The sequence below is a fragment of the Choloepus didactylus genome, chromosome 7 (assembly GCF_015220235.1).
Source record: "Choloepus didactylus isolate mChoDid1 chromosome 7, mChoDid1.pri, whole genome shotgun sequence".
In the NCBI taxonomy this organism is placed as follows: domain Eukaryota; kingdom Metazoa; phylum Chordata; class Mammalia; order Pilosa; family Megalonychidae; genus Choloepus; species Choloepus didactylus.
The window spans coordinates 151,484,047-151,504,970 of record NC_051313.1 but is presented as its reverse complement, the minus strand read 5'-3'; the positions used below and the strand labels follow the sequence as shown (position 1 = coordinate 151,504,970).

The following is a 20,924-nucleotide window of genomic DNA, read 5'->3' as shown; positions in this document are numbered from 1 at the left end:
TAACCCATGCTCTACTTTTCATCTCTGTGGTCTTATTCTCTGATAATTTCTTTGTGTTTACTGTGGGGCTTAAAATTAACCTCTTAAATCCTTAACAATCTTGTTTTTCTTTGGTACCACCTTCACTTCAATAGGGCATGTAAACTATGTGCCTATACTCCTCCATTCCCCCACCTTTATATAGTTGTCTAAAATTACATATTTTACATTGAGTTCAAAACCACTGATTTGTCCTTAGAGTTTGTGTATTTTATATCATGTAGGAGGTAAATAGTGGAATTACAGTTAAAAAATTATTGACTTCTATTTGTATTCCATTGTGGTTGGAGAATGTGCTTTGAGTATATTCAATTTTTTTTTAAATTTTAATTTCTTGAGGCTTGTTTTATGTCCCAGCTTCTGGTCCCTTCTGGAGAAAGATCTGTGGTCACTAGAGAAAAATGAGTGTCCTGGTGATTTGGGATGTAAGGTACTATATATGTCTGTTATAATTCTCTTTATCTCTTTCTCCTTTCCCTGTCTCTCTGCCAGCAGGGCTCCCCTCAGAATCTGAAGTAAGGCAGGTCTTTCATCAGCAAAGTCTCTCAGCATTTGTTTGTCTGTGAAAAATTTAAGCTCTCCCTCAAATTTGAAGGAGAGTTTTGCTGGATAAAGTATTCTTGGTTGGAAATTTTTCTCTCTTCTTGCCTCCATGGTGGCCGCTGAGTAGTCACAACTTAGTCTAATGGTGTTTCCTTTGTATGTGGTGAATTGCTTTTCTCTTGCTGCTTTCAGAACTTGCTCCTTCTCTTCAGTATTTGACAGTCTGATCAGAATATGTCTCAGAATGGGTTTATTTGGATTTATTCTATTTGGAGTTCACTGGGCATTTATGCTTTGTGTATTTATATTATGTATAAGGTTGGGGAAGTTTTCCCAACAATTTCTTTGAATACTCTTTCTAGACCTTTACCCTTCTCTTCCCCTTCTGGAACACCAATGAGTCTTAAGTTTGGACGTTTTATTTTATCTGTCGTATCCCTGAGATCCACTTCGATTTTTTCAATTTTTTTCTCCATTCTTTCTTTTGTTCTTTCATTTTCTGTTCTGTGGACTTCTAGGACATTGAGACATTGTTCAGCTTCCTCTAATCTTGTCTTGTGAGTATCCAGAGTCTTTTTAATTTGGCCAACAGTTTCTTTTATTTCCATAAGATCTTCTGTTTTTTTATTTACTCTTGCAATGTCTTCTTTATGCTCTTTTGGGGTCTTCTTTATGTCACTTATATCCTGAGCCATGGTCTTCTTGATGTCCTTTAAATCCTTTGCAATGTTTTCATTCCTCGATTGTAGTTCTTTTGATTAATTGTGCCAAATACTGAGTCTCTTCTGATATTTTGATTTGTGTGTTTGGAGCTGGATTCTCCATATCGTCTGGTTTTATCATATGCATTAAGATTTTCTGTTGTTTTTGGCCTCTTGGCATTTGCTTTTCTTGATAGGGTTCTTTCAAGTTGTAAAAAAAAAAAAAAAAAAAAAAGATACCAATCTAATTTTTCAGAAACATAAGTTGGTGGCATACACTTTCTCTAACTAACCAACAGATGGCATCTGCAAGTCACCTATGCCACTCAAGTCAGTTCTCTTCAACCTTGTCCCCGTGGTGTGTGGGGAATGATTCTTGTGGGATTCAGTTGGTGAACTCAGTTTGGGTGGGTTGTTGGAGCTGTCCGCCTTGAATGTGGGGTGTGTGGCCGGGTGGCTAGGGAGGCAGATCAGGTTTAATATTCAAACCTCCCAGGTGTTCCCGGAGATTCAAGGCTGTTGCAAGAGTCTAAGCCTTTATTTCACTTCTGCTCCCGATCCTCTCTGACACTGACCCACAAACCGCTGGCATTGACGTAGCATCCCTGGGTTTTCTGAGTGGGCCCCCCTTCTCAGCTGTGATCTTCCAGGACTTCTGCCGAGGGAAGGCTATGCTACATCACAAGTGCGCACTGTCCCTCAAGGGAAGCCCCGGGCCACCGGGCCGTGCATGGGTGTTCTCAGCCTGATGCAAAGATGGCTGAACAGGGCGTCTCCACCACCACCCCACCCCTCCTTGCACAGTTGCTCCTTCCCAGCTCCAGGACTACTGGCGTGGCTCTGGGCTGTGAGCATGGCCCTGGGCAGGAGTATCTCTAGCCCGCGGCGGGGAGCGGCTGCAAGCAGCGGGGTTTCTTTCTCCTTCCGGCTTTCCCCTCCATTCCTCTGGCCTTGAGGGAATCTACAGCCGGCTATCCTCCATGCCAGACACCGAGAGGCCGGCTTAGACTGTTCTGCTGTGCTTCACTGCGTGATTTCCACCATCGCAACTGCAGCTGCTCCTGGGTTTTTCCCCTTTTTTTTTTCAAAAAAAAAGAACTAGTCTGTCTCCAAATGCCAACCCCTGGCTTCCCCACACTGCAGCACGGCTGCAGGTCTTTCAGCCGGCTTACTTACTCATTTCAGAATGCAGACTCCCGTTTTCACCAAGTGTATGGCCCCTGTGGTTCTAGAAGACCTTGTCCAGCTGGTGGATCACTGAAACCGGTATTCTGGGTCACCTTCTGGTTTTTATCTAGTGTTTTTCACGGAGGTGTTATTTTGCCCTATCTCACCTAGCCGCCATCTTAGGTTCTCCCTTAGCATTTCTAACAAAAGTTTTCAGTAGGCGCTGTAGTTGCCCAGCTTCTCTTCAGACTAGAATCAGAGATACCATGTGTTAACAGAGCCTTTCCAAAACTTCACACCTGCTTATATGAGAGTGCATTTATACACAGAAATACCCTCATGATTCATAAGGTTAGGGCAGTTCTCAGTCTTGATGATGCTTAACCACGTTAACAACATAAGAATAAGGAGAGAGGCTGTGAACCCAAGGTCAGTGTCAGTGACCTTGCTGAGAAGTCTGAGTTCCGTGAGCCATGTGCAGAATGAACAGTATGCGCTGCAAGTGACAGTCATTAATGCCAGTGTGTTTCAGGCCCTCGGTGTTCATAGAAGACAAAGCTGTGGATACTCTGGCATATCTCAGCGACGGTGATGCCAGAGCCGGATTGAACGGACTGCAGCTGGCTGTTCTGGCCAGGCTGAGCTCTAGGAAGATGTTTTGTAAGAAGAGTGGGCAGACTTACTCTCCCAGTAGAGTTCTGGTTACTGAAAATGATGTGAAGGAAGGGCTCCAGCGATCCCACATTTTATATGACCGAGCAGGTAAGTAGTTGAAATGTGGAGAGTGAAACTGTAATGAAATATATTGTGTACACAGCCTCTCATTTCCAGGCCTCTGATCTTTGGCTGGATCCAGAGAATGAACTTGATCCTCAGTTGGCTCTCCCTTTTGGTAATAGAATTAAACCCTCCCACACACTGAAGCCCATTTCAAAGATTTCGTTTCCTGACCTTTCTTAAGAAAAGCCTAAAGCAGGAGCTGCACTGATAAGATTTGAGAGGAGTTTTGGGGTTTGAGATTGCAGGCTTCAAATTTATCTTTTAAGGTCTTTAGATAAATTCTCAATTACCCTCTGATCACACCATTTTGAACACAAGCATTTTTGAAAGCCTGTGGTACTAGTTAACAGCAAATAATACTTGCCGGTCATTTACAATGGCAGTAAATAATAGGAGGACTTTTACAATGTGACTAATTTTAATTTTGAGAACTAAAATAATTCCTAGAGTCTAAACTACAAATTAAGTTTACGTGGGTCTTGATGTTTTTATTTTGTAGAAGTGTTTTTAAATTGATTTTGTGGTGTACACCTGTCTGTTGACATAGAGTGGCATTTACACGTGCCAGGATTGATAGCAGCTCTTAGTACATCTGTGACCTGGCAGCATTAAATGTCAGAAGCACAGCACATTTTATCTTTCTGTTGAAGGGTGAGTGATGAAGATAGCATACTGGAGGTTAGGTAGGACTTCTCATGCTTGAGTATTTGTATGATTCTGGATAGACTTACATTGTGGTAGCGAATAGAATTTCCTCACCTTTAAGTGCCGTGCCAGGAAGGAAGCAATAATTGAACATTCCAGTCTATCACATAGGCTGTGCCATATCTGTTCTCTTTCCAAATACTTCTTGATGATGAGAGTACTTCTGACTATTTAGAAAAGGAAGCAGAAGGCCTTAAAGATAAAGTCTTAGTTTGCTGGGGCTGCTAAGACACGTACCACACACTAGCTGGTTTAAACCACTGAAATTTATTGACTCAGAGTATGGAAACTAAAAGTCCAAAATCAAGGTGTGGCAAGCACATGCTTTCTCCGAAGTCTGTAGCTTTCTGGTGATGGCAGTCCTATGTCGCTGGGCAACCTCTCTCTCTCCCACTTCTTGCTTCTGACTGATGAACAGTATCTGGATTACCTGTTTATTAGGACAGTGGTCATGTGGACTAGGTCCACCCCAATGCAGTGTGTCCTTGGCCCACCCTGGTTCAGTGTGGCCTCGTGTAAATAGAATCTTCAAGGATCCTATTAACAAATATGTCCACACCATCTTCAAAGGTCCTATTTACAAATGGATCCACACCCTCAGGACCAGGAGTTAGGCCTTGAACATGTCTTGTGGGGTCGTGATTCAATCCGCAACAGATGGCGGTGGTTCTAGGCACTGCCTCTTAGTGAGTGAGCATGGCATCACCCGGGGAAAGGGACTAATGTTTTTTGGGAGTAGTGGGATGCTTGCCAATTAATACTGCAGACACACTGAACGAATGGCCCTGGGAAAGTGTGGGATCACCTCTCTATCCTGACATGAGTGTGCCCCATGGGCAGGGGCCGGATGACAAAGGTACATGGGCCCCTCTGGACACAGCCAGAGTCTCAGGTGGCAATTACTCCTGTACTCCTGAGTCTCAGAGGAATGCTTGGTTGCTGAAGAATAGACCATTCTGGAAGTAGAGCTTTACTTTACTTTGGGCCAAATACAAGAATTGGAGATACGGACAAAATTAAAATTAGTAAGAGTGTAAAAATTCCCACACACTGGATTCTCTGTTGCTTCTGGGGATTTCTGCAATATTGACCATTCTCCCTTCCTTTTGATGAGACCAACTGGAGCCTTTATTTCACCTTTTAGCAGACTTTCAGTTAAACTCCAAAAAGCTACTATTTGATACATTAGCTAACATTCCATCGTTGAGTATTTTATTACATTATCTTTTTTAATTCTCAAAGTAATCTTATAAGGTAGCTATGATTAGTTTTCCCATTTTACAGATGAAAAAGCATGTCTTAAGTTCACGAAGCAAGTGGTAAAACATTCTCCAAGCCAGGACTGACTGATTCCAAAGACGCGTCCTTGTCCACTGATAGTCTGGTCCCTGTATTCTGATTCTGCCTCTTAGTGCACACTCACTGCAAGTGGGAACTCAGCGCCCCTAACCCCCAGCCCCCACCCTGGATATTGGAGCTGTCCAGTTCCGGAATTCCTACGTGGTGATAACATTCCATCAGGGAACCATGCCTGGTGGGGAACCCCTTCTCTCTAGCTCTTGTGCTGAATGTAACCCAGCAAGAGCTAAGGGGAGTGGAGGGGACCACCTGGTGCCACGGGCCCAGAGACCCCTCCATTCTGCAGGTCTCTGCTTGGTACAACCATACCCCACCCTCACCACTGCACATGTCTGCCCTCAGGGGCTCTGCAGACAAGTCCCAGAGGATTGTTCTCCTACAAGCTTTGCTCCATAAACAGGGGTACTAGAAGCATTGCCCTGGAAACCTGTTAGGTTATACCCTTGGGCCTTTTATAACTGGTAAGATGAAGTCCCCCACCGCCAGGATTTTTTTTATTTTTATTTTTCGTGTCACTTAGTGTGTAGTTGCTCACTTGCAGTAACTAGCCTCTGCTATTTCTGCATCAGAGTGAAGAGGTTTCCAAATGAGAACAAGTTCTTTGCTGTGCATTGAAGTCAGGACTCTGATAGAAATCATAAGAAATTTCAGATTATAAAGCAATATATAATAAAAGCACAAAGGAAAGGTGGCCTGGAATAGCAGTGCTCCTGACACTGACATAGTGCTTGCCCTTTGCCAGCATGTGGAGCTCACCTCCTGCTCACGGCCTGTGTGAGGCAGGGACTCTGCTCTTCCCCATTCATGGATGAGAAGCCTGAGGCTCAGAGAGAAATGCCTCGCCCATGGCCCCCAGCCATCCATCATAGCTACCTTATAAGTTTACTTTGAGAATTAAAAAAGATAATATATATAAAATACTCAATGATGAAATGTTAGCTAATGTTATTTCAAAGAGTAGCTTTTTGGATTTTAACTGAAAGTCTGCTAACTGGTGAAAAAACAGCTCCAGTTGGTCTCATCCAAAGGAAATCTTCTTTGGGACATCAAAAGGAAGGGAGAAAGGCCACTGTTGCCGGAACCCCCAGAAGCAACAGAGAATCCCGTGTGTGGGAATTTTTACACCTCTTACTAATTTTAATTTTGTCCATGTCCCTATAGCCAGACCCAGGCTGCCTGGCCCCAGAGCCATGCTCTCGCCCATTCACCGTCAGGCTTGTTGTGGCACCCAGTAAAGGTGTGAGAAACAAAGGTCAGGGGAGACGCATTATCACCTCCTAGTGTGAATTGGATAGGAGCAGACAAGAGGTGGCTTGTTGTTTACTCGGTGTCTGTGAGTGCCAGGCCTGGTCCTCCTCCCTCCTCCGGGCTCAGGCTTGGAGAGGAAGCACAGAATAGGGTTTCCTGGTTGTCTGCCTCAGGGGTGGGCCCAGAGCCATGTGGAGTCACCCCAGCCTTTCCCAGCCATTTCCATAATGTTATGAGTTAGCTGAGGAAGTCCTGGCGATAACCCGGTTTGTCCAGGGAAGCCCCATGGCTGGGAGAAGCTGTGGCTTCCCGGCTGCTTCTCCGCAGTCAGGGAGGCACAGGCCTCAGTAGGTGGCCTTTCAGGTCTGTTCCTGTCGGGGCTGGTGAGTCTCCTTGAAGGCTCTTTTCTTCACCCTGAGCAGTGGGCTCAGCTCCCAGGATTTGTTCTGGGGACCAGATGCAGTGGGAAGCAGATCACAGTCTTACTGTTTCTATCAGCTTCATGATGAGTTCAGACCAGGTACTTCTCGAAGGACTTGCAGTAATAAAATTAATGCCCATGTGTCCAGGGCTTCAGAGGGGTGAGGGATGGGCACAGCAGAACTCTCCTTGGGCGAGAGTAAGAGGATAGTCAGAAGAGAGGGAAATGCTGTGCAAATGCCACTGTATATTTACCAAGAATGGTGTAGCTATAATTTCCTGCCCTTTAAATACATTTTTGTCTAGAACACTTTTCATTTCACTGATTTGTTTCCTTGTGAATGTAGGGCAAGAAATGGGGTGAGGCCTAGTGGTGAGCGGGAGCTGCTGGATGGATTGTCAGTCTGCAGCCCTCTGGGATCCTGTCCCACAGGTTTCCCCGCCCTGTGAGGGGGAGGTTTAAATGACCCCAGGCTTTGCATTCCAGAAAAGGCAGCTAGAAATGACTCCGGGGAACAGATGGGCTGGCGCAGCTGCTGTCGCCACATGCCTCTCCATCATGATGACTCCATAGGTCCAGGGTCTGCCTGCCTTCGGGTGGGCAGTGGGGGCACATGGTGGGACCAGAACATCAGAATCACTCTCCCCTCACCGCTTCTCTGGCAAACCCACTCTGGTCCTAGGAGGACCATACTTCAAAGGGAACATCCCCTCAGCCTTGGCTCCCTTTAGTGTGAACTCGGGATGGACAGCCATCAATTTTCCAGCAGCATCGTGCTCCTCTGGATGGGAGTGGGTTTTCCAGAGAAACCCACCAGCCCCCGAGATAGCTGTTCTGAGGCATGTCCCAGCATTCCAGACTAGCAGCGTCCACACCTCCTGCTGAGCACAGTTTGAGAACAGCTGTCGATCCTTATTCTCCTTAAAGAATTCCTTAAAGTCAGCCAGTTGAAATAAATGCAGGGATTTGAGAACCACCCCCCCGCCGTGAGCTCGGTGGATTCTCTTTTCCTGCCGGCGTTTGAGTGGGTGTGTTGTGTCTAGGAGAAGAGCATTACAACTGCATCTCTGCACTTCATAAGTCCATGCGTGGCTCGGACCAGAACGCCTCCCTCTACTGGCTCGCCCGCATGCTGGAAGGAGGGGAGGACCCTCTGTACGTGGCCAGGCGGCTTGTGAGGTTTGCCAGTGAGGACATAGGTGAGTGCGAGCTGGGCGGGCCCCAGAGCTTGTCTGTGGGGGTGGGGAGGGAATCCTGCCTTCTTGTGGCTTAAGAATTTCTTTGTACCCTCGGGGGTAGGCAAGGAGAAGGGGAGACTTGAGGGGTGAACTCAGAAGTTTACTTCTTGATAATATGTGTGTGCTTTTGAGTGTGTTCATAAAGTCACCCCTTTCTGTTTCCTTCTTTGTAATGTTTTTACTGATATGAGTGGTTACTCAGTATTGGGAAAAATACATATTTTTGAATTTTCTTTGCACTCAGGTGTTCAGATTCTCATTGGGCAGCTCCTGAGATGGAAATGGGAGATTCTGGACACTAGTTTAAAGACAAAGATCAGAAAAGCTTCCCGTTTCCTTGGTCTTAATAAATGTTCTGTTTTCAGTATATTCATTCTTGAGAAAGTTCTCACAACCCTTACTAATATAACAGCCCTTGTGTTTGTTATACACAGTTTCCTGTTTTTCCTACTAGATGTAGAGTTTTTATCCACAGGGAAACAGTTCTTGACACCAGCCCTTACAGGAACCACTCAGTAAATACTTCTTGAATAAATGAATGAGGTCAAAGAAAAGTCTCTTTACTTTGCTCAGTAGGATGGTTTTGTTTTATTTTGTTTTTGTCTGTCTGTCTTGGTCCACAAAGCCTACATGCAGTGCCCAGGCCATAATGCTGGCATGTGGTGATGTAAGCTCTCCCTTGTCTCTCCGTGTGTGTGGCAGGTCTCGCGGACCCCTCTGCGTTGACACAGGCGGTTGCTGCCTACCAGGGCTGTCATTTTATAGGCATGCCGGAGTGCGAGGTAAAGTAACCAGCCCAGTTCTTTGCAAATCAGTTCCTTTCTCTTATGTTCTGTCCCGTTATGGGTTTGAATATAGGTTCTGCCTTTATCTTTGATGTATGGGCCCACTGAATAAGCAGTAAGCTGCTTTGCTTTTCAACTGTCATTTTAGAACCCTAGACTCCTAGAGAGAGAGAGATGGGACCTTAGGTTTCAACTAGGCCCTGTTTTCAAATTATTTTTAGGAGATTGGGGTTCAGAGGAGGGGCTTAAGGGTTTCCTAGGGGCTGAACTGCAAGTCCCTGAGAGTTCACCCAGGCAGAGCAGCTTTATAGGTATCTGTTTTATATGTTAGAGTTTTAAGAAAAATTTCATGTAACAAAAAGTTCTTCAATTTTAAAAAAAATTGAAAACCACTGGTCTGGTTCTGCTCTCCCCTCATTTAGGAATTTCTTACCTCTGAGACAGTTGGGTATCCAGACTGTGGGCAGAAAGGGGGCTGATGAAGCCTGGAGACATCCAGAAGTGTTCCACAAAATAAACTTGCTGGCTCCTTGATGATGAAATGTTCCCCTGTGTCCTAGGTGCTTCTGGCCCAGTGTGTGGTCTATTTTGCCCGAGCCCCCAAGTCCATCGAGGTGTACAGCGCCTACAACAACGTCAAAGCGTGCTTGAGAACCCACCAGGGGCCTCTGCCACCCGTCCCCCTGCACCTGAGGAACGCGCCCACCAGGCTGATGAAGGATCTTGGCTACGGCAAAGGCTACAAGTACAACCCCATGTACAGTGAGCCTGTGGATCAGGAATACCTGCCGGAAGAGCTGAGGGGTGCAGACTTCTTCAAGCAGAGGCGCTGCTGACTCACGGAGGGTGTTTCTTTCTTTCTTTCTTTCTTTCTTTTTTTTTTTTTTTTTTTTAGGGAGGGCCAGGAAGGAAAGAGTAACTGGATTGTGAGGTTGACTGCCTGGGGGAAGTTAAAACATGCCAACCTCTGTGCCAGAATTTTAAGAGTTCTTAGATGGAGACACAGCTCCTTCAACTAAATGTGTAACATTGAAGTTGTGTTCACTTGCACTCTGTGCAATGGTTATGCTTATGAAGATATCTGGCAGCTTTGTGCAATGAATAAATGTTATAAGGAATTATCTATTTTGTCATAGTATTTAAGTCATAATGTCATTTCAGGATTCAGTTCTGTAGTTTTTTTTTCTTTAAAAAATGTATATTTCTGGGTAGTTTCAATTGGTTAAAAAAAGTAATTGTGATTTAATACTGCATAGTGTTTTGGGTATTTTTTTTATATACAAAGGTCTTATGAGCCAATAAAACTATTTCAAAGTACTCTTTAATTCTTATGTTCTTTCTGCCTGGGGTCCTAGTTACCAATATTTTGGTAGTTAAATACTATGAAAGAAAATCATAGGTGAGAAGATCAGAGACTTTAGTGAGAAGTCAATATATATCTTTTTGAAATTTTATTTTTATTTTATTAAAGTACTGCATCCACATAATTGTAAATGGCTCATAAAAGAACCCAATAGCTCCCTTCCCTGTCCCTCGGCACTTCTTCCAGTTTCTTCTTGCAGCTCCATATTCCTAAATATATTGCTATTTTATTTTTTGGGTTTCCTGGATTTAAATATACTCCCCCTCTTTTGGCTTGGTTTTCTTTGTACTTTGTTGCTAATTCTTTCCAAGCTCTTTCATAGCCATTTTATGCACGTTTTCACTAGGGTGGTCCCATCAGGTGGCTGTTTCCTCCTTGCTGCTGTGTCTTTCCTAAGGACTGCCATTCCTGTCCATTTGGAAGGTGACACACTGTTCTCGTGGGACTTCCTTTGCCTTTCTCCTGAATAAGGATGTCTGTGTTTTTTTTGGATATTATGTCCTGTTTTCTTGGTTTATTCCATTATTTTGTTGCAGCATATCCTCTAGTAAACTTAGGTTAAAGAGAACAATTGCAGAAGACATAGTCATGCCAGCCCAACATTACTGGCTTTAGAGTCTCACTATTGAGTCTGGACTGGTTGGTTGTACTTTAGTTCCCAGTTACCCCAAGACTTTCCTTCATCCCCAACCTGGAGATTTCCATTGCCTCTCACCCATGTCAGATCTTCTAATTACATGATCCTAGGCTTCCCTCTTTCTTCCTTAGGTGGAACAGGTGCTTAAGTAACTTTCTGGAGTCTTAAAAACACGTTGATCTGTCTTCAGATTTGTTTGATAGTTTGGTTGGAAATAAAGTCTAGATTGGAAATTATTTGCCCAGTGTCTTCTCACATTGCCGTCAAGAAGTTTGAAGACATTCTGATTCATGATCTTTTGTTTGTGGCCCCAGCAAGCTTGTGGAATCTTCCCTTTGTTTCTAATGTTCTGAATGTTCACATTGATTTTACTGATCCCTCAGTGGACCCTTTCAATCTGTAAACTCGTGTCTTTTCGTTCTGGGAAAGTTTCTTTTATTCATTTGATACATATTGAGTGCCTGTTTCATGTTGGGCACTCTTGTTGCTGTGGGGGAACCACATCAGTGAAGAAACGATCAAAATCCCTGTGTTCATGTAATAGTATGAAAAATAAATCATATTTTAACATGTTAGATAATGTGCTAAGGAAAAGTTGGTGAATCAGGGAATGGAGATAGAAAGGTAGGGACATGTAGTTGCAATTTTACTTAGAGCCAAGGAAGACCTCATTGAGAAGGTGGTATTCAAGTAAAGACTTCAAGGAAGTGAGAGTGTGCCATTCAGATATCTGGGAAGAGATCATTGCAGGCCAGGAAAACAGCAAATCCAAAGGAGGTGTCCCTGAGGGAGGAAGATGCTTGGCAGATTGAGTGTCCAGAAGGGAGGCCAGTATAATGAGTAGAGGAAATGGAGAAGTAGACATTAAGTTGAGTGATGATGGGGTTTCAGATCAAGTAGGACTTTTTCCATCATGAGAGTGATATGACTGGATTTCAGTTCTGTAAGGAACACTTTTGCTGCAGTGTTGAGAACAGGTGACAGGGCAATGGAGGAAGAGGAGAATTTGCAGAATTCCTGGAGAAATGATAGTGGATCAGATCAGGACGTTTGGTAGTGGAGATGGTGAGAAGTGATATATGAATAAATTTTGAAGGGAAAGCCAGTAAAATTTGGTGACATGGTATGTAGTATGTATGAGAAGCTCTTTGCATAGACTAATTCTTTCAGTCCTCATAATGCAGTAAGCCTAGTACCATTGTTTACATATTACAGATTAGGAGACTGGGGCACAGAAATGTTTAGTAACTTGCTCAAGACCACACAGCTAATGAGTGATAAAGCCAGAGTTTGAACCTAGACAATCTAGTGCAGAGCCCATGTTATCGCCTGTGGATACCTGTAGCCTCCATGTTCTCTGGTACATCTTTCTGGAACTATAGTTAATATGTTTGGACCACTTGAACTGGTTCTTGTATATGCTTATTTTTTCCCCTCTTATTTCCCATCCTTTTGTCTTTTGCTCTGCCTCCTGGGAGATTTCCCCAACTCTATTTTCCATCCCTTCATTTTTGCCATCATGTTTCTAAATTTCCAAGAGCTCAGTTTTGTTTTCTTATCCTTTTTTGTAATAGCCTGTATGTGGGTATGTAGTTATTGGTGATGATCTATCTTATCTCCCTGAGAATATTAACTTATTTTTAAATTTTGTCCTCCATACATACTCTTTCCTCCAATCTCTTCTGTTTGTTTTGGTCTGTCTTTCATATCATTTGTTCCTCAGATGTCCAGTAACCCTTGATGATGTGCTTAGGTTTAGGCATGCAAACTGAAAGACAGATTGGAAGCTCTGAGCATATGGGTGGAGCTTGTTGACTTTGATCCTTGCTGCATCATTTAATGGGCCCCCTGGAATTCATCATCTCCGTGGGCTGGTTGGTGTCCCAGAGGAACTCTTTCTTCTGTTCTGCTGCCTTGCAGATAAAGGACTGGCTCTCTGCATTCTGGAAGCCAGATGAGGAAGGAAGGTGCTGATCATGTGGCGATAAGCCTGTGTACATGCCTTTGATCTTATGATCATGAGATGGCCTTCACACCCTCAGCTATATCTGGTGTCATCCAGTTCAAAGATTCTCTTCCTTCTCCGGGGAATCAACATCCCGTCTCATGCTAGGATGGGGCTGGGGCAGGTGAATTGCCCAATGGCATGGAGTAAGAGGGACTACCTGAACCCATCCTTGAATGACTTCCCTACCTGCTGCCACCTCCAAAGCCTTGGTGAAGTCCACCACATGGCTTAGGCTGGTTCTTGCCTCTTCCCCACTGTGATACGCCAAGTCGATTTTCACTTGTCCATCATCTTTACAACCTCCAAACTCATGTTGCCATGATCTCCTTACTCGTTCTCCCCATTCTTGGGGATGGCTGCCTTAAAAATTCTTTCACTGTAAATTTTGGGGAGGGATGAAATTAGGTATTGGTTCAATCTCTCATCTTTCCTAATATTTCATTAAGAGATAGCTCAGTTTTTCCTTGGTTTTGGTTCTTCAGAAATAAACTTTGTTAAGGCATGGATCCACAGCCAGATAAGAAGTAGTGCTTCTGATGTAAGCGGGAGGGGAAAGTAAAACAATCCTTTTGAGTCCATGACTGGTTTGCTCTTTCCTGCTTTCTGAGAGGCCAGGAGAATCAGGTGGTGGAAAAAGCAGGGGCGTCACTTTACGCCCCCAACATAAGCACTCTAATTCCAACCAGCAAATGATGAGAGTTATTTGGGGTCATTTGTTCTATGGAACATTTGGCCCTGACTATCATAATGTAAGAGACGGAAGTGGTACCTATTCTCATGTTGCTTAGGACACTGGAGAGAGATGAAAGTACTTTCCTGCAATATATTAGAAAGAACAGGTTGGACAACCACCCGGATGGTGAGAGCAGAGTCTTCACTTTCAAGTTTAAAGGAAGATCACCACTGCCTGAAACGTAGTGCATGCAATAAGAAGCCCAGTGTGAACCTCAGGAAATTTAGGTAAAACTGCTAATGTAAACCGGAGCTTCTTTGAGGGGGGGTCAAATCTTCTGCCTGTTTATAGTGAAATTCACTAATTGGGGATGACCGTTCCAAATGTCAGCCCCCTAAGTATATTAAATATCACTTAATGATTCTAAAAAAGCAACCAAAATGCACTTTACATTTCTTATGTTTCAGGTTTATCTTTGTGATTTTGTTCATCTCATACAGCCACACTTCTGAATTTAATAATAATAATAATAATAATAATGACTTGCAGAAAATTGTTCCAGTTGGTGCAATACCAAAAGTTTTACTTATCTTTTCTGAAACAAATCTCCAAACCTGGACAATTTTATCAATTTCAAATGAGAACCCACCTTTGGATTTTTATATTATATTAGAAAGCATGAATTTCCTCTTCTTTAATGTAAGTGCCATGGTTATTTGTTACTTTTTTATGAATTAGCTTTATGAAGTGACTGCAGTTTGAAGACCTGTAGTGCATTCACGATGTATCCTAAGCAGTTCTAGCCCTCAGAGCTTAAACAAACCAGGCAGAAGTTACTATTTTTAATAGGCTTAACCACCAGTATTCATAAAAGCAATAATTTAAAAACTAAATGTTTTAAAAGCACTTAAAAACAGCCCCATTAAAATCAGGAAGGAGAAATGGAGACCTGCTCTCTCTCTGTTGTAGAGCCGGATGCTTAGGCCAGGTAGTTTGGCCTGAACTCAGGCCCCTCGTAGGACCAGATGGTGCTCTTAAAGGAGTGCCTGGAAAGCACCTAACCAGGACTGCTCACGAGGATGGGAGGGTTAGGGATGCCAACGAGAGTGGAAGCAGCGGCTCACAGCAGAGGGAAGACTCTCCACCTCTAGGCCTCGGGGCACTGGTAGGAACCCCGTGAGCCCAGGAGCCAGGGGCCAGGACGTTCTCACAAGAAGGGAGGCCTAAGTGGGGTGGAAGAGCAGCCGCTGCTCCCCATCCAGGTGGGTGGAGAGGCTGGGAAAGGAAATAGCCTGCCCTCTGACCTGCCGGTGCCTGCCTCTGGAGCTTCCTCGGTTAACAGCAGGGTGGAGAAGGGTGGGGAGTGCATCTGAAGAAACCAGTGCAGGATACACAGTAAAGGGAACATCTCTGAAACACAAAATAACTGCTATAGTTCAGAAAGAACAAATTTCCTTCCACAGGATTGTGCACCTTGAGAACCAAAGAGAAGAGTGAAAAGCCAATAGTGGAGTCCAGGAAGGCCAGATGTAAACAATATACAAAAAATTGGTAGCTTCTGGACTGCTGGTGGTAATCAGAAAATGTACCAAGGAAAAGATCCCTTTCTCAATAACAGCCCAGGAGAAAATTTGACAGTGACTGAGCAGGACCTACATGAGGAAAGCTTCTGAACAACTGGAACATAAGACGAGAATCTGAACAAAAGTAGAGATCAGCCGTGTTCCTAAACAGGTATGACCTCAGATTTATTTTTTTATTCTTATCATGCTTGGCACAGAGAATGTGACCAGTAAATATTTGCTGAGTGACCAAATGAGTGAATAAATAAACTTACACCGTGATATTTATGTAGCTGTCTTAAAACAGAAGTCTGTCCTTGATGTTTCTGTCCACCAGGAGTCAGTCTTAAGCCATGATGGAATAGAACCAATATTTGAGCTCTTCTGCCTGCTACGAATTACTAAATACAGGCCAAGTTTGCATTTCAATATTTGTGATTAGCCTCCTAGATTAATAAGGAGTCTTTAAAACAGAGCTTACTTATTTTTCTGATTACAAAAGTAACGTGATCCCTGCAAAGAAAGGGGAAGATGAAAAAAAATAGGAAAAAAAAAACATTAATATTTCCTCCCAATGATGACCACTATTAACATTTTAGTATATGTCCTTTGGGTATTTTTTGTATGTGTATGTGTGTGTTAAAATTGGAAACATGCAATATATCATCAGCTTTTGAACTTGCTTTTGTTCACCCCACCACATGATTTTTTGCGTAATGAATTAGTCTCTTACCGTATGGTTTTTATGGCTACGTGTGGAGCCACAGGTCAGGTTGCCCAGGTTGTGCACTGCACATAGGCTGTGCCATTCACATAGGCTATGATATGGGGAAACTTCCAAACTGAATTTAGTAACTGCTAGAGAAATGGGAGCTGCGTTCTGAGGACCTCAGAAGAACAACAAATTCACCCTTACTTCCTTCCATGACGTTTGCCATCACCCTTGACTATATGACCTTTACCTCTTACCTGGGCTTCTGCACACCCCTTTGTACCTCCCTACAATCCAGTCTCCACATTCCAGCCGGGGAGAGAAATAAATATCTGACCACAGACTTTCAGTCCCTGCTCCTCCTTTGCCTAAACCTTAAATTGCTCTCCAGATAGAACAGAAATCCTAATTTAGGCCTCAAGTCCTGCACAATCTAATTCCCATCATTTTTCTGCCTCATTTCACCCCACTCTCTCCCGCCCTCCCTCCCCTTCAGCCACCTGGGGCCTCTCCAGCTCTTCTGCCAACTGTGCGTGTGCAAGAGCAAGAGTCCCGGCACCTGTCCGCTTGGGTCCCTGCCCTTTCCCTGTCATTTGAGCTGTGTGACCTTGGTCCAGGTCACCATCTTTGTTGCTCACTTTCCTCGTCTGTAAAATGGGATCAAAATATGACTTACTATGGTGATTGGATGATTTAAAATACGTGATTGCTTAGAGCAATGCCTGGCACAGAGTAAGTGCTCATAAAAGTGACCACAATTGCTGCTCATTCTTCTGCTGTCAGCCCCAGCATCCCTGACTCTCGGCCTGAGTGTCCCACTCCAGCCAGGCCCCTCGTTATGCCCTCAAAGTCCCACACACTTTTGCTCTTCTAGCAGTCACAGCTTCACATGGACCCAGGTGGTTACTGCCTGAAGATTGAGCTCTCCCCCTGGACTGGGGGACGTGAGAGCCGACGACACCCAGACTGCCACCCCATTCTAGCGTACGTCTGCTTCCCAGGAGGTACTACGAGTTAAGTCAAGGGAACGAAAGAGAAAGGTGGCAGCACAGGAGGACAGCACGAGCAAGCCAGCTCCTCTTTGGCATCCTTTTTACTTTCCTTCTCTGAGGGGCCAGGCCTGATCAGAAGGGCTAGCCTTGGGAGAATGGAGGGTCACCATCTTCCCAGTAAACGTGACACTCTAATGTTAGCTGGCATCTGTAATTGCAAACATTTCTGTACTTCCTACTAATTGTGGGGCACTGTTCAAAGTGTTTTTACATGTATTAGCTCATTTCCAAGCTGACTGTATGAGCTAGTGCTGTTATCTCTATATAGAGAGGAGGACACTCCTGCAGGTCACATTGCTAGTTGGCAGATACAGCTGAGACCCCAGATCCACGTGGAGGACTTGTTAAACCCCCGAGGGCTGGTCCTCACCCTGAAATTTCTCATCCAGTCAGGTCTGCAGTGGGGGGTGAGGCTGATGCTGGTCAACATCACTTTGAGAACCCCTGAACTGTACACCATGCTGCCTGCCATCAGCGCCCTAAAGAAAGTTCTCCATGGCCAACAGGGGCTTTTCAGGCCCAGGGTAAAATCGCAACATTTGACCCCCTTCCACCTATATTCATCTTTTATCTGCCTTCCTTGCTTCAAAGACTTTCAGTGCCCTGACGAAGCTGCCAGACCTGGCCCTTCTCTCCCACGTCTTTCATCCCTCGGCCCCTTCAAATGGCAACTGCTGGCCCAGCTGATTTGGGTGTCCGTAGCTGAAATTGCTATATGCGTGGGGCGGGCAGGGCTGCTGTGTGGATTGAGCAGTCACGCAGTGCCAGGGGTGCCCACCCTGCAGGCGGGAATCCAGAAGCAAGGGCACATTTTCTAATTCTCACAAAGGCACCCTTTGGGCTAGCTGGGCCTCGAGGGAAGAGGGGGATTTTCAAGCAAGTAGATTTCTGTGCTTCTGAGCCTATTTCAAATAACTTTCAGCTCCAATGCAAGCACACCTTCCTATTCACTTGGCCGCTTGCTGAGGAATAAAATAAATGGACTTAACCGTACAGCCTGCAAATTCTCCACCTGCCTCACCACTTCCTCACACCGACAGGACAAGCACAGGGAAAACAAGTCTGTTCTGGGGCCAAGTGTGGGAGAGGACACCACTCCATGAATATTGAAGCTTAACTCAAAAGTGCACATGCCAGGAGGGTCCCTTGTTACTAACAAACGGCTGTGTTCGCTAGTCACAACTGGCTCCAAGAAAGCTGGCCTCCATTGTGGCATCGGCTTGAGCAACCTGTCCCAGGTCTGGTCTTTCTTTACTCCAAGTTGAAGTTACACAACCAACTGGTAGCCCTGCAACCACCGGACTACATTGTGAAGCAGAAATTATTTGAGTTGGAATCCCACACCACTTTCCTTCCCCATTTTTTTAAATTCTGCCCCAAGAGCCATATGAAATGTGGTGTCTTCACTTACCTATTGAGTTAGAGTAAGTTGCCCCTTCCTCTGCTCACATCACACCTGGCAGGTTAACACGGCCTAAATTCTGTCTCCTCTCACTAGATTCTTAGCCTTCTAAGGGCAATGAAAGTAGCAGTCATGTTGACTCAGCGATGGTTTAGAAAACCCACAGTAGGTTTTCAACAAGTGTTTGTTTAATCGCCTTTACTTGCAGGACAAGATGGTGATATTTAAGGGTGGCATCTCCCTGTCTCACACAGTGGGATAGTTTGAAGCTGTGTGTACCCCAGAAAAGCATGTTCTTAAAGCTAATCCTTTCCTCTGGGTGTGGACCCATTGTATGGAGGATCTTTTGGTGAGCAGGATCTTAACTTGACAGGTGACCCACTCATTCATGGTGGACCTTAATCCTTTTGCTGGAGTCCTTTATAAGAGGAAAAAAGAGAGAGAAACAGAGAGGCTTAGAGAAAAAAGCCAGAGAAGTTAAGAGGATACACAGAAAACAGAAACCACAGAAATGGAGAGGAAGCCACTGTAGCCAGAAGCTGGAAGGAACAAATACAGAAGAGAAGGGGGAGAACAGCTGACATCCCCATGTGCCTTGAGGATCGCTGGTAGCCAGTCTTCAGGGATAAGGTATTATCCTGTTGATGCCTTGGACATTTTCATGACCTCAGAACTGTAAACTGTGAACTACTAAGTCCTCATTGTGAAAGCCAACCCATTTCAGGTATATTGCATTTCAAAGGCCTTGCCAAACCAAAACACATGGTGTAAGAATGAACTTTCCTTTGCCCAAGGCAAGGGCTTCATCATCTCTCCATGGTCTGGCCTGCTGAGCTCCTGTGGATGTCTCAGACTTGATTGGGTCAGTTTAGAACGTGCTGTGTGTGTTCTATTTCTGCACTGAAAACAGGATCCACATCCTTTTTGCAATATCTTTCCTTAAGCAATTACCCAAATGCAAATTCAATGTTTCTTTACCTTTCTATGAGGTTTCAGTGCAGTAGAATAAAGATGGAATTAACAGGCCTAAGGTCTAAGCCATCAAACAGATTTGGACAACTCCTAGAATCACCAGACCGTATCTCCCCAGCCTCAGCCTCCTTGTCTCTTCCATGAGGGTGGATTACAACAATCTCTAAAGGCTCAGGCTCTTTGAAGATACATAGCTGATACCTCCGTCATAAAGGAAACTCCCTATATTGCTGACAAGGCATTAAATTAAAACATATATTTTTACATCCTTCCAGCAATCTTCAATGTTGTGAAAACTAGATTTTAAAACAAAGCCGTTGTCCAATTGCTGGCAAGTCATTTAACTCATTTGGGCCTCGACTTTCTTCGTTTTAGGGTGGGGAAAGTATTGGCTGCCAGGCCCACTTTTACACTGGAAGTTTCTAATGAGAATCAAATAAGGTAATATAGGTGAAATGAAGGGACTATTTTTTGGCTGCTTATATATTGAAGTGTTTAGAAATATTAGCAAATTTCAGAGGCCTGATGTTAGGGAAGGGAGGTTTGTTTTGTTTTGTTTTGTTTTCATTATTTGCTCGATATTCAAACAGGGATGGAATGAATTCCATAGGAAAACCAGTGAACACTGCCTCCTTCTCTCCTCTCCTTTTCTTCCTCCAATCTTGGCTAAATTTCCTAAACTTTCTCCCTGGGGGAGAGAATAGCCCTGAATTGTCACATATGTGAGTGAGACTTCCAGCTGTTTGTTGTTGTTTGCCCTGAGAATCTCTCTTTGCTTGTCTGCCCACTCCACTTCCCCATTTCTGTAATAGGAAAGTAGCACAGTTGAGAAGCTAAATTTAGGGGATTCAGGATCTTCAAAGAATACTGCTGAACTTGGTGATGGTGTTGAAAATCATGAAATATCAAAGGAGGTGGACCTCAGGTGAGTTCACATCAATTACCTCTTTTCTGGTTACTTTTTATATGAACTGTCTGATAGTTTGAAGCTGTACATACTCCAGAAAAGAATGTTCTTAAAGTTAACCCATTCTTGTGGGCATGGACTCATAGTAAGTAGGATCTTTTGTTGAGTAGAATTTTAAGATGTGACCCACCTCATTCAGGATGGGTCTTAATCCTCTTACTGAGTCCTTTATAAGAGAATGAAATTCAGACACAGAGAGAAAAGCCAAGGAAGCAAGAAGTTGGAAGCAAGGAAACCTGGAAGAGAAGGAAGAGACCAGCCGACACTACCACGTGCCTTGTCATGTAGCAGAGGAGTCCAGGATCGCCAGCAGCTGGTCTTCAGGAAGAAGGTATTGTCTTGATGAGCCTAGATTTGGGCATTTTCACGGCTTCAAAACTGTAAGCTTGTAAACTGCTTATAAATAAATTCCCATTGTTCAGAGCCACCCCACTTCTGGTACATTGCTTTCAGCAGCCTGGCAAACTAGAACAAGCTGTCACCATGCCATGAATTGCAGAACGAAGAGGATAGAGAAGATATTGCAACCCTGGGGCAACATAATCTTTGCAAAATTCTCCCGACTCTTGCTTGAACTTGACTACTGCATG

The 20,924-nt window shown here is 44.2% G+C and overlaps 1 protein-coding gene across 2 annotated transcripts in view; it reads left to right on the top strand.

Moving 5' to 3' along the window:
• The window catches only part of WRNIP1 (WRN helicase interacting protein 1), a 34,781-nt gene extending 24,906 nt beyond the window's left edge, over positions 1-9,875 (top strand). The window contains exons 4-7 of one of the 2 annotated variants that reach the window (XM_037843961.1): positions 2,983-3,212; positions 8,007-8,162; positions 8,904-8,983; positions 9,547-9,875. In XM_037843961.1, the coding sequence (XP_037699889.1) occupies positions 2,983-3,212; positions 8,007-8,162; positions 8,904-8,983; positions 9,547-9,822 (742 nt within the window). In that variant the 3' untranslated portion in view covers positions 9,823-9,875. The remainder of the gene's footprint in view (positions 1-2,982; positions 3,213-8,006; positions 8,163-8,903; positions 8,984-9,546) is intronic. The other variant, XM_037843960.1, reaches the window with a different exon arrangement.
• Positions 9,876-20,924: the final 11,049 nt, after the last annotated feature.